Source organism: Cryptomeria japonica, chromosome 1 (assembly GCF_030272615.1).
Source record: "Cryptomeria japonica chromosome 1, Sugi_1.0, whole genome shotgun sequence".
Classification (NCBI taxonomy): Eukaryota; Viridiplantae; Streptophyta; class Pinopsida; order Cupressales; family Cupressaceae; genus Cryptomeria; species Cryptomeria japonica.
In genome coordinates this window covers 431,851,885-431,865,354 of record NC_081405.1, presented here as the reverse complement: position 1 = coordinate 431,865,354, position 13,470 = coordinate 431,851,885, and the positions used below count along the sequence as shown (strand labels likewise).

General features: G+C 37.6%; 1 protein-coding gene across 7 annotated transcripts in view; it reads right to left on the bottom strand.

Moving 5' to 3' along the window:
* The window catches only part of LOC131064966 (formyltetrahydrofolate deformylase 2, mitochondrial), a 76,100-nt gene extending 62,834 nt beyond the window's left edge, over positions 1-13,266 (bottom strand). For 2 of the 7 annotated variants that reach the window (XM_057999305.2, XM_057999326.2), the window contains exons 1-2: positions 12,786-13,186; positions 12,585-12,697 (exon numbers count right to left, since the gene is read on the bottom strand). In XM_057999305.2, the coding sequence (XP_057855288.1) occupies positions 12,585-12,697; positions 12,786-12,959 (287 nt within the window). In that variant the 5' untranslated portion in view covers positions 12,960-13,186. Of the gene's footprint in view, positions 1-12,584; positions 12,698-12,785 lie in introns of those variants that run through there. The other 5 variants (XM_059218489.1, XM_059218484.1, XM_057999343.2 and 2 more) reach the window with 3 other exon arrangements.
* Positions 13,267-13,470: the final 204 nt, after the last annotated feature.

Sequence of the window (13,470 nt, the reverse complement as noted above, 5' to 3'; positions counted from 1 at the left end):
TCTACATTGTTGTCTAAACTCATTGCGGGTTTCAAAAACCAGGCTTATCTCATCTTGTTCTTAAATGGAGATTATATCCCTAACTATGTCTGCTCTTGTTTCATTCTGGATTTGTGACATAAAGGGACATTACATTAACCATCGATGTCTTTATATAGTTGTCAAAGATTACATATTATGGAGAAATAACTCAGTTGTGCAAGAATATATAAGTTACAAAGAAAACAAATTAGTGCATAAAAAAATCGTTTCTGCAGAAATATGTCATGGAAACAGGAATAAACCAGTTATGCAGGAATCTATCTGTTAGGTCCTAAAAAGGTTAACCATCAATTACTACTTATGAGTTATGTGGCTCATCTGTTATGCAGTCAGTTAACAATTATGCAAGATGGTTATTTGCAATTAAAATAAACTTATTTGGCTCATCTGTTATGCAGTCAATTAACAATTATCCAAGATGGTTATTTGCAATTACAATAAACTTACTCTACGGGTAGCAAAAAGGATCTAGGGTTAGTTACACTGAGGTCTTAACTTTACAGCAGCTATTAAAAGGCTCTAAGCATCATGAGCAAATCTTATTTTTGGCCGACTATCCTAAAGTCGGGTAAAATAAATATGAAGTGGTGAGTTTGAAGTATTGCAGATATAAGTAATTCGCTATACTATTTCTGGCTGCCGCAAAGATTATTGAGCATATAGAAGCTATCCACAAAAAGCATACAAAAGCTACGGGCAGGAGGATAATTGAGTACAACTCATCCACAGGACGTAGAATATTGGAAAATTGAATCTGTCAAGCAGAAGATCCCACGCGATTGCAAGGAGGCCATACATTTAAGGGCAATCTCTTGGAATCATATCAGGATACGCAGAGCATAGAGGAGTCTCCAGAAGCCATTATTACTTGCACTTGGGAATGCAAGCAACAAACACATATCGTGTAACTCAAAAACAGACAGGGAATGCAATTGGAATCGTGTACCTAGAGCAGGTAGCAGAAGGAGTGAATCTCTGTTCTAGCAATTAATTAAAGTTAGTAAGTTTCTGGGTAGTAATGGAAGCCTCACTCAACTTGAGCCTACCCTCAGTCTCACGATTTCCTTTGCAGTGTGTCTTCAACACCTGCAAAGCAAAGACAAATCGATAATATTGATTCCCAAGGAAGACAGATTCCAGCCGGGTCATATTGAATGGTCAGGTTCTAGAACATTGTTGCTCATGTTTTATTTGTTTCTAGGTTGTAAACATTGTTTCCGCCAGTGTATGAGTTCTGAATGTTATTAAAGGTTATAGTTGTGAATGTATTAAGATTTCACATTAAATCTTGATTGAGCAAATTGGAAATCTGTTACAGACCTCTGTTAATGCATATGTATTTGCAAAGTGTTTTGTTTTTTTTCAATTTTCTGTGTGAAGTGCATTCTACCTTTTGAGCCAAAACATTTCAGTGGTATTAAAGCCTAAAGTTCTACCACCCTGTGGCAATTGATTGATGAACAAGGTACCAGTATCGGTGATACAGGTGAAGATGAAACAAAGGCCTTCTTTAAGAGGTCAGAAGAACTTCACGTCGGCATGTCTGAAACATTGAAGGAAGTGGCCCAACTGTTGAGAGGTTTCAATCAGCATCAGCATAGTAATAAGCCTCCAAATGACAGGGGTAAAGGACAACCTAATCAAGCTAATGAGATGGACCGACTCCATGCTCAATACAATACTTTGAGTGTAGCAGTCCATAATGCCATGACCTTCACCGAATACTGCAAACTGAAACGAAAAGGAGGACATAGGAGGAAGAGGTATTGTCTTAAAGACAAGCTGGATGAAGAGACTGATATGAATGAGAAGAATAAAGAGCAGAAGCCAGAAGAAACATTCTTGAGAGAAGGAAACAAAGAAGTTACTATTGAAGAAAGGATAGAAAAGAAAGAGGAATCACTTGCTGGTGATTTACAGCCTACCAATGATCACGGGAAAGACAAAAATCAGTCAACATGTCTAGATGTTTGGAGTCCTAACCAAACATGTGGAACCCCTAAGGAGGAAGAAGCCATGTTCACAAGTTCACTTCAGCCATATGAGGATATGGATAAGCAAGAATCAACTATTGCAACTGCAAGTGGAGAACACATAAGTCTTCATGACAACCACAAGGCTGAAGAAAATGCGTTCACGGAGTTTGCCAAACCAGCATTGATTGACCAGCTATGTGGAGGTTTGAATCCTACTACTGTTCCATCATGTGAACCAACTCTACATCTTATTAGTAAGGAACAAATTTGTCATTTGGATAGCTTGGATGGTGATGATATTCACACATATGAAAGCAATACAGAAATTTAGTCACATAGTGAGATTGATTTCCCTTGTTTCTGTTGTGCGTAGCACACATCCACATCTTCTCTGACGGGGACCCCCTCCTTCTAGCCTACTCTGGGAGAGAGAGAAGAGATGCTGGATGTGTGAAATCAAGCTTTTTGCCTTCCAAATGCCAAATTTCTGATCAAAGCCAAAGAGTATGAGTCACATTCATAAAATTTTGTAGTTAGGAGTATAGTCTTAGGACTTAGAAGATTCATTGATATGCATTGGTAGGAGACCGATAAAACACACATGAGGTCTGGCGAAGTCCTTTGAGAATCGCTATTTCCCCTTCTAAGTCCAAAACTAACACCGAAGGTCGTGTTACCACCTACCATTTAAACGGAAAAGGCAATGTTTAGGAGTTTAAAAAGAATGAAATTTTCGCCTCTAAGAAGCCCGAAGAAAGCCCAACATTGCCTCAAAACGTCAAAACCAAACCACCCCCAAAAAACATTTGCGAGGCGCCAAGTTCGGCATTCTGGAGGGGGACAAAATCATGAATTGTTTTCATTATTGATAATGCCAAGAGTACTACCGGCTTCACATTTTAAATCAAAAATGGTTGAATCTCTTAATAGCCAAAATTCAGAGTTCGATAAGGGACCAAAATCAAAAAATGACCCTATTAAAACACGGTAGAAGCCCCGAAAAACAATTTCGGCATCGCATTTTGAATTAAAAGGTCGTGATTTTTGGAGGGGAAGTTATGTTATCCTCATTTTTGGATTTTCAAAAATGTGACAACCCCTACAAATTTTTGCTCACAATGTGTCATTTTTGTCTCGAAGGCATGTTTTACGAGGAGCAAAACTCACATTTGTTAGTGTCAAATCATCAGGGGTTGTCTTTGCCATTGCTGTCCAAGTTTTGGTAAGTTTTGGCCTTCATTTTCCTACTTTTTTGTGCAATTTCGGGTTTCAGAGAAGTCATTGCAAGTTGGAGATTTTACTCTAAGGCATGCTTCCCAAGGCAAAAAAATTGCTTCTTGTTGAACTAGACTAATCTTCAGTTCATCCTCAATCCATGTTTCAAATTGCATCGCGTTCCGAGTTCGCTTGCTATGTTTTTCTTTCAAATTCGGGTTTTTTCCTCCTAACTACAAGTGGGAAATTATCCTTCTCTTGCAAGTTAGGAGTTTTCTTTTGTTTTTGTGTTGTAGGGGCTTTTTTCAAGCAATTACAAGTGAACTTTATAAAAGACTTGTAACTTGTAACTTGCTTTTTATTTCCCATTTCCCCTTTTTATCTTTTAAGTTGTTTGTAAGAATTTTTTGGACAAATTACAAGTGAATTTTAAAAAAAACAAGTTTAATGAGAACTTGTAAGTTCTCATAAAAGTTCCTACTTTGTGCTTTTTAGTTGTAATAGGGATTTTATTTCCATATGACAAGTCTTTATGAGTTTTTATGTTTTTAAGTTGTAATAGGGATTTTATTTCCCTATTACAAGTTTTTATGTTTTATCGTTTTAGTTGTAATAGGGATTTTTTTACCCTATTACAAGTTGTTTTGTTCTTTCTTTTTGTGCTTTTTTCTCCTAGAAACCCAATTTTGCTTGGGATGAAGGAAAGTGAGTTTTAATTTAAAACTTGTAAAGGGGTTTTTAAAACCCGATTGCATCTCCTTGTCCCATTTTTGGTGCCCTTCACATGCTATTCATCATGCAAAACCCAACCACGTTTTTGGCATCGATTTGTGGCTTTCTTGGTGGAATCTAACCCAAGTATATGCATTCTTAGTTGGATTCGGTTATCATCTTGGCTACGATTTTGGGGGATCGATGGTTGTTGCCACGTTTTGCATATTAGTGTGAAGTGTTTTTGCTCCGTTTTTTGCTGGGAATGCTCCGCGTTTTGGATGCACATTTTCTGCCATGGTTGCCACGTTTGGCACACGTTTTGCATCTTTCATTCATTGAAGAGTGTTTGGCATCAAACGTAATTCTCCTTCCAAGCCATTTTTTGTGAAATAAGTTAAATGCAAAACCGATTAGTTTGTTGCTTGGGATACCAACGTGGTGGCTTCTTCGCCTATTTATAAGAGCATTACGGTTTCTCCCAAGTTCATTTGCTTTGATCTAGGGCATTCTTCTAGCAAGGTATGTGATTTTCGGTTTTATTTTGCTTTCTTAGTTTGCTTATGTATTGTAAATATCTTGCTCTTGCTTGAATTCGGATTTTAGAATTCGGATTTTAGAATGTTCTTCCCAATTGATAAGTCATTTGCAAAGCAATTTGTGAATGTGTAAGATTCTCCCCCTTTTTATTTTTCCCATTATAAGCTTACTTATAATCGGGATTTTAAAACCCGGTTGCAGGTATGTCTTCACTTGCAGTCAGCCTTCCAGAACCCGAAATTGGTCCAAAATGCACTCAAAACGCTTGACAATGAGTCTCTAGCATGCAATTACAAGTTCAAACTTGTGTTTTCCCATTAGACATATGAAGTTGCATGTTTATCCTCCATAATTGCAAGTCAATGCTCTTGTTTTCCTACCATGTAATGCAGTCTTGAAAACCCGAAATTGAGCTTTGAGCCCATTTTTGCAGTCCTTTTGTCTCACCCATGTCAGTTTTGTTTGCACACACGACCTACCAAATCAATAAACTAAGGCATGGGCCTTATTTTGCAAGCAGATTCCAAGATTGGAGGATGATACAAAGAAAGAACAACAACATGACAGAGCCATGCAAGGAGATGCATAAGGGATGTGAATGATTGAGAGCATAGAATGCTTTCGAAACAGAGATAAGTTTCTTACATCAACCTTGCAAAGAACTTCCCTCCTGAAAAGCCATTACTACCCCAAGCAAGAAGATAAGATTGAAGTTCGTTGGCCAAGGACACAAAGATCATTAAGGATGCAAATTTCTGTTCCGATTCAAGATGTTTTCACCAATCCTGAATACTTCAAGTTCTAGCATCCTGAAGCGGCATAAAGATCATCACAGACAAAGGATGATGCAGTTGGAGTCGTGTCTTTGGACACTTAGAATAGTTTCAATTGTGTATTTGTAATTTTGTTTTGACAAGTTACATGTAAAAATAAGTTTTGTAATTGCAAGTGTCACTTTCACTTGCATTTTTGTAAAATGTAATTACATGTAAAGAAACTACAAGTTGAGTTAAATTAGGACTGTAGTTGGAATAAGTCATGGTGGTTGAGAGAATTTTTCAAGTTAGTTGGGATCCTCCCACCTTTTTCTCAAGGCTCCTCTCCTATAAATACTTGAGAGGATCTATTGTAATTTTTATCTTTTGGCAATGCAACAAAATTCTGCCAGTTTGTATGTGCAGAATGCAACAAAATTCTACCAGTTTGTATGTGCACTCTAAGACTTTGAGCTTCGATGTAAATCAAATTGTTTTCAATAAAGAAGCAAGTTGTGTTGAGACTTTGTGCCAATTCAAGTTGTTATGTGATGACATTTTCTGGAGTTGATTGTTATCTTTGTTCTATTGTTCAAGAGGAATTTAAATGCAATCTTGTAAACTTTGAGCTGATTATTGCGTTTGGAGTTTTAGATTGGTTTTAAGATTTGATACTGCAGACTTCGAGTTGTTTGTCACGTTTGAAGCCAGTGTAGAAAGCTCAAGCAAAGAGGGTAACTTGCAGACTTCATGCTGTTTTTATTTTCTATGTTTGTGCATAAGAGATGCATCATATAGTTAGACTTTGAGCTGCTACATACTATGCTTGGTTACCAGAAAATCATCTAAAAAGGTTGATAGGAGAATAGATAGTCGAAGACTTTGAGCTTTCTTTCTGTTTTCCCGTCCTAAGGAAGTGACAGAGGTCTTTGTGCTTTCATGGAAACTTGCTTCCCTTTATGTTCCAAAAATCCTACCAAAAAAAAAAGTCTCATTTTTGTATTTGTTGTTATTTATTTCCAATTGCTATTGTTTTTCTGTGAAGATAAATGAGTATAGTTTTTCTTGAAAGAAGAAGAAAGATTGTTGTCTCACCCATATTAGATTAGTTTAGTTTGTAGATAGGGGGAGCCTTCCCTAAATTAGGCGAGTATCATGCCACATACTGTGGCTGAAACCACAATTTTGCACATCCCCCAGGTGTACAAAATTTTCAACCAACAAGTAAAATCGTGAATTGTTTGCTTCTTTCCTTTATTGCCCCAATGAGAATACCGAAAAACGTTAGACAACGAATCAAGTAATAATGTCCGAACTTCTTAAAACACAAAGAACACAATGAAATCGCAAGCCTTTTTTTTGCCCTGTCAATACCGAAATAAGCACCGAAAGGTGTCAAAGCGGTGCTAACAAGTCGAAGAAAGAAAAGGTTCGGGCATCTTTTTAAAAAAATGAATTATTTTGTCTCCAAACCCGATCAAAACAACGAACAAGGATTTAAAATCAAAGCAAATAAAAGATATCATGCCCTTCTAAACTCCTAGAAATGTCAGAAACATATTTTGTGTTTAAAAGGAAGCAAAGTTTAAGTTTGGCATTTTTTTATAAGGGTGTGCGCTTTTTATTTCCCCCTTGTCCAAGCCGAAATTAATAACCAAAGGTGTTAAGTTATTATGAAATAAAGTTCGAAAGGGAGTAAAGTCGTTCTTGTTGTGTAGAGTTCAGACCAAGCTTAGTTGACAATAGTGTCCCTCTATTGTAAATTTCTAATCACTATGCACTAAAATTGTGAATCAAGGTCAGAATATAAGAAGGTCCCATTAGGGGACATTACAGAAGGTTTGTAAGTGGTTTTTCACAACTTGCTGCCCCCTTAACAAACCTAACAAAGAAGGGAGCATTTGTTTGGACTTCACCAGCTCAACAGGCCTTTGATAAGCTAAAAGAGGTAATGAGTTCGTGGCCAGTCTTGGCAATGTAATGTCCCCACTTTGAAATAGAATTTAATAATAAATAATAATAATAAAATTCAAATATTAAAAAATAGAATTAAATAGAATTTAAAAAAAGGCCAAAAGACATAAAATGAAAAGATGTGACTCCCTCAAACATCAGATATAAAAGGGAGAAGAGAACCTCATTTGAGGGGGGATAATTTGGGGGAATCAAAAGTGCAGATCTGATTGTGAAAGGTTGTGTCCCTTTCAAAGGGAAGAAATAATGAAGAGATGCACTCTTTCAAAGGGTGCTGATGGTGAAAGGGTGTGTCTCTTGCCAAAGGGCATACATTATGAAGAGGTGTAACCTCTCCCTCACATTGAGAGATATCAAGGAAAGGAATCAAAAGCCTCCAATGACAGCACCATCGATCAGATCAGATCAGAACTGTTATTAAGTTACAGGCAGTAACATCCTTGTTCTTGGTGGTATGCATGGGGATTATGGAAAAGAAAGGAAGAAGCATACACAGCAGAGATTATTGAATCACGTGAGAAATATAAATAACAAACTTCAGATAAAGGAGAAGCATCTTCAATAATCAGCGAACTAAAGGGATCAAGAACAGGAGAACGCCATGAAATATATAACAGACTGCTACATCAGCGAACTGTGAGAAATTAGAAATATAAAGGACCAGCCAGAATTACAACCATATTATCAGTTAATGCAGATCTGGTATGATCTTCCCTATTCATGACTTTATAGCATAATAGACTATAATTGCAGATCGAATGTCTATTAAAATTATACAATACCTTGTGGCCGATTATATTGGGTGTATCATTCTTGGTAATAAACAATACAATAAGAATTTATTTATGATTTACATAATTATGAATGATATACATAATTCTTATTATATCTAGCATAAGGAACAATCACTGATGGACAATTATATATATTGAGCTAACTGCCATGATAGTAATATAAGGAAGTACAAGGAGGGAGAACGGTGACGAGGTCCTCCTCTAGGTATGCCACCTCATGGTAGTTGACCAATGGTCCCATGAGGCCAAGGGGGTGTAGACAGAGTCCACCGCTCTTGGACTTAGAGGGGGGAAGGACGTTCAAGACACCCTATTGTATCTTTCCAAACACTCTCATTGTTGATTATGGAATTAAGGGAATTCCAACCTCAAGAGAAGGATAAGGATGGAAGTGATGAAGGGGAATGGTGACAGGATACCTCACTAGGTAGATCACCTCATGGTAGTTGACCTAGGGTTCCATGAGGCCAAGGGGGCTCTAGTCTCACTCCGCTCTTGGGCCTAGGGTAGAGGGTCTCTTGGACACCTTATTGTTCCTCCTTACTCCCACTTTCTTGCTGCCCCATTAACAAAGCTAACAAAGAAGGGCACATTTGTTTGGACTCCATCAACTCAACAGGCCTTTGATAAACTGAGAAAGGTAATGAGTTCGTGTCCCGTCTTGGCAATTCCAGATTTTTCACTCCCTTTTTGTTTTAGAATGTGATGCCTCCGGTGAAGGAAGAGGGGTTGTTTTGATGCAAAATAAACATCCCATAGCATTTGAGAGTAGGAAGCTCAAGGAAGCTGAGCATAAGCTCTCAATTTATGACAAAGAAATGCTAGCAATAATACATGCTTTGACCAAGTTTAGACAATATTTAGTTTGCAACAAGTTTTTGGTTAAGACTGATCATAAAAGTTTGAAATATTTCCTTAATCAAAGAGACTTGAATGATAGGCAACAGAATTGGGTGGGTAAAATTTAGGCTTACGACTTTGACATTGAATATGTAAAGGGGAATAATAATGTGGTGGCTGATGCATTGTCTAGAAAACCCCATTTGCATTCTATTTCTGATATTGTTGCTGATTAGAGGTCACTAATTACAGCTGAGTATGTCAAAAACTCATTTGCTAATGATATTTTGGAAGGCAAGGTGCAAGATGACAAGTTCAAAACGGCAGATGAGCTCATTCTTTACAAAGGACGAGTGTACATCACACCTGATTTTAAAATGAAGGAAAGGATTCCAAAAGCTTTCCATGATACCCCACTTGCCAGACATCTAGGTTTCTACAAAACTTATAAACAAGTAAGGGGACGTTTTTTGTGGAAAGGATTCAAAAAGGATGTAAAGCAGCATGTAAGAGAATGCGAGGAATGTCAACAAAACAAGGAGGAGCATGTGTTCCCAGCAGGGTTATTGCAGCCTTTGCCTATCCCAAATTAGAAATGGGAGAGCATATCTATGGATTTCGTTACTGTTAGCCAAGGGTCCAAGGTAAAGATTGTTTATATGCAGCGTTTGATAGACTCACAAAGTATGCACATTTTCATGCAATTTCCTCAGATTTTAAAGCACCTCAAGTGGCAGAACTGTTTTTAAAGAAATCTTCAGACTTCATGGGTTACCAAAAACAATTCTAAGTGATAGGGACAGCAGGTTCCTCATTATGTTTTGGCAAGAGTTATTCCATTTGACAGGGATAGAATTGACACCTAGCACCAGCTACCATTCACAAACAGACAGACAAATCAAAATAGTAAATAAATGGATCAAGGGTTACTTGAGAAACTATGTTACAAGTCAGCAAACCGCGTGGATTAAGTGGTTGTATTTGGGTGAGTATTGCTACAACACCACGTATCACATGTCGATCAATATGTCACCCTTCAAGGCACTCTATGGCTATGATGCTACTTCTTTTGTAGATTTGATTTTTACTGACAGTAGAGTCCCTAGTGCTAAAGATGTGGTCCAGCAAAGCAAGGATGTTATAGTAGCTCTCAAGGAAAACTTGCAACATGCTCAGAATCAACAAAAATTATATGCTGATAGGCTCCAAACTGAAAGAATGTTTGAGGTGGGTTGCCACCTAACAGTAGAATTCACAACACATTTCACGTCTCGTCATGCCTTCAATGGAGCTGCAACCACTTGATTATGAGGGCAAATTAATATTGGAACCTGAAACAGGGTTGGATGTGAGAGAGAAGAGGCTAAGGAACAAAGTGATTCCAATATACCTGGTGAAATGGAAGGGATTGCCATCAGAAGATGCAACATGGGAGGGGATAGACATTTTCGACCATCCTAATCTGAAATTGCTTGAGGTCAAGCAATTAGAAAATGGGAGAACTATGATGTTCCCGATTTGAGGGAAGGCCTTTGGGCCCGATGATGTTTCACAACATCCCTTCTTCCTTTTGTTTGCTTTATCATTTTCAATAAATTAGGAATTTTAAACAAATGAAATCGTTTAAATTCCCTAATCAATTTTAGGCCGACTTGGGAAGTTTTAGTTTAATAAATAATTTTTAATAAAGTTTTTGTTTTTGGGCCGACCTGGGGTCGGTGATGTCCTAACACAGCACAAGAGTACTATAAAGGTGGACGCTTACCATTTGAGCATGTTTGGAGAAAACATTTCACTGCCTGAGTGCACACAGGAGTTCTAGACGACAACCCAAACACCCTTACCAGGTTGGGACGAAGACCCCTATCCTAGAAAATTGTCTCTTTCAAGCTATTTCCAAACCTATTAGTTTATCTTTATCTGGATTTTGTCGTGACTACAGACTACTGCAATTCAAGGAAAGTGCGGATCTGGAGATTAAGACATGAGAATCAAGGTAGCACCGAAGTGAGGCGCCCAGGGCTGGAAAAAAATTATCAGACTTTGCTTTTGTCTACAACAAGGAAAGTCTGAGTGCGATCGATAGGATCTGAAGCGAGATTCATAGAAACCAGGCATGGCCCTAGAAGAGTTTGCGGCCTTCCAATATCAGAGGCACAGCATCGAAGACACTTCCATCAACATACACGAGCATAGGAGATAACTCCGCCAGACTGTTGAGAATCAAATGTCAAAATACTCTACCAACAGGAGTTGAGACATTCAGATTATAACCAGCAAACGATTTAAATATTGCCTGCACCTGGAAACGCAAGGCAATATGTGAAATTGTGTCACCAAGGGCCTGGACTGTATATAATTTCCATCCTGAACAAATTCTCATATATGCAGATCTAGATATTCTGTTCTGTATCAGCGAGGTTTACTGTCAATCTTCTCTGTAACTGTAAAAAGAAACAGTCATTTTTTTTCTATGGAATCAATGCATTTTGGTTATTAGAAATTGGTGAAAGAAATTAGTTTTGAAAATCCTGTATTTTTGTGTGTTTCGTACAAGTTGGTTTCTTTCAGATTCTCCCTGTTAAATACATATGTTGATATGTTTATTCTGAAGTGTACTGTGTAAATCTGTTGTGAAAAGGAAAAATGAAATATCATGAATATTTGAAACACAGCTAGATTGTTTGCCAAGTATAAGCTGGATTCTAGCTCTTCTGCCTCATTGAGTCATTCCTGAATCTGAGTCTTGGTAGTTCGCCAGGAAATATCACACTAACGCCAAATGGTATCCTGATGGAGTTTAATTATAAATTACATACATATTGTGCTGTGTGTAAATAAACAAGCACAGATGAGAAACACCGAGAACGCCCAGACAGGTTCTACGCAAATCCCATGAGCCCTTAAATGACTTAATAAGAAAAAGTGGATAATTGATACAAAGATACAACAGTGTACAGATCCAAGGAATAAACACAAATAAACATTAAATAATCCAACAAGATTCCCAACTTGGACTGTATACCGGTGATCAACTGACTATGTTTTGCCAAATTGAGCAAATTTCAAAATGCATATATGTGCCATAGAGGAAAAGGGATTGCTTGCCAAAATTACCACTGCCTACAAGTGAGGACCTATATTTATGTTCTTAAATGCTGTTTGTAGATAGGTTAATCTACTTTCAGGGAAGGCATGATGAGCACATTAATCACGGCAGCAGGCCAAAAGCATGTGAAGGACAGAACAGAGACATTCGCCACGGACTGAAGGTCCTTAAGGGTCCAACTAGATCCTGAACCATGACAGCCAATGCACTGAATTTACAATCTATTGGTTGAAAAATTCAGACCCCTGTTTACATGAGTGGGTGGAAGTTAAAGAACATAATTATCAGATAGTTAAGTGTTTCAAAGCCCGATAATATAATAGGAGCCGGAAAGGAGATTCATGGTATTGTAATTTTTTTATCAATCGAAAAGACACCCTCTAATCGCTTTATATTGTTGCAGTAAATCACTGAAAACAGGTGCCAAAAAATCAGATGCTCCATCAAAATCAGGTGCCAAAAAACAGAAAGCAAAACCAATTTACCCAAGACGTCCCTTCTATTGGAGGAAACAATCAGGTAGTTCACAACGATGGCTTCCTAAAAAATGTAAAGAGCATTATGTAATGAAGTAATTAGAGACAGAGACAGAGATATCGATCTAAAATGTGGGTTTGTTGATATACACCTCCTAGAGTAGAAGACCTGTTTCTGACTGCTGACAAAGACGTCCCCATTTATGAGATTCCCGCCATGAGAAGCTATGCATTCTGTCAACTTCGCCATTATTCCTGACTTGTCCTGATCAAAAACAAAGCCTTATTCATAAATTCTAGGGCAAGAGCAGTTGAGATGACAGGAATAAACCACAAAGTATTAGAGATCCTACCGGACACTGGAAAGCATGGACGCCATTCAATTGCTTTTGTGATGAGGGGTCTTCCCCTGCAACCTTCCACGCATACGTGGGCGGAGCTGCACTTCCTCCCCATGAAGAATAAAGTGAGCAACTTCTCGTCAGCAACCGGAGGTTGCTCACATTCTCCGACAATCTCTTTATCATCTTGAAAATCTAGGTAGTATGCTGCACGCACATCATTTCTTCGTTTGCTGGACTCAACCTGGTCAACAAACAGATAAAAGTGAAACACCAACGGATAGGGTGCTCATCATTTCCGATCCTCATATTTCCTGTGGGAATTTTTTACGACATCGAATTTAAATGATAATAAAAAATTCGCACCTCTATCACCAAATCAGATGGAATGTTTTAGAAGAAAGATGGGAAGAGGTACGAGATAGTTCTAAGAGATGAGATCTTTTATTATAGGTCATGAGGAGAAAGTTAGGGGAGAGGATCTTACCGTGGAGCTGATTTTGAGTGGAGATAATAGTTCATAATTATGAGGTTTAAATAGAAAGTTTATAAATATGAGGTTTAAACAGAACATTTAAATAGTCATTTAAATATTTATTTTAAAAAGGATTTTTTTAAATTAAAAAATCAATTAATTATGTAATGTTACATCAGTGCATAATTAAATATAACTTAGTGTATAATTATTGGTCTTTTT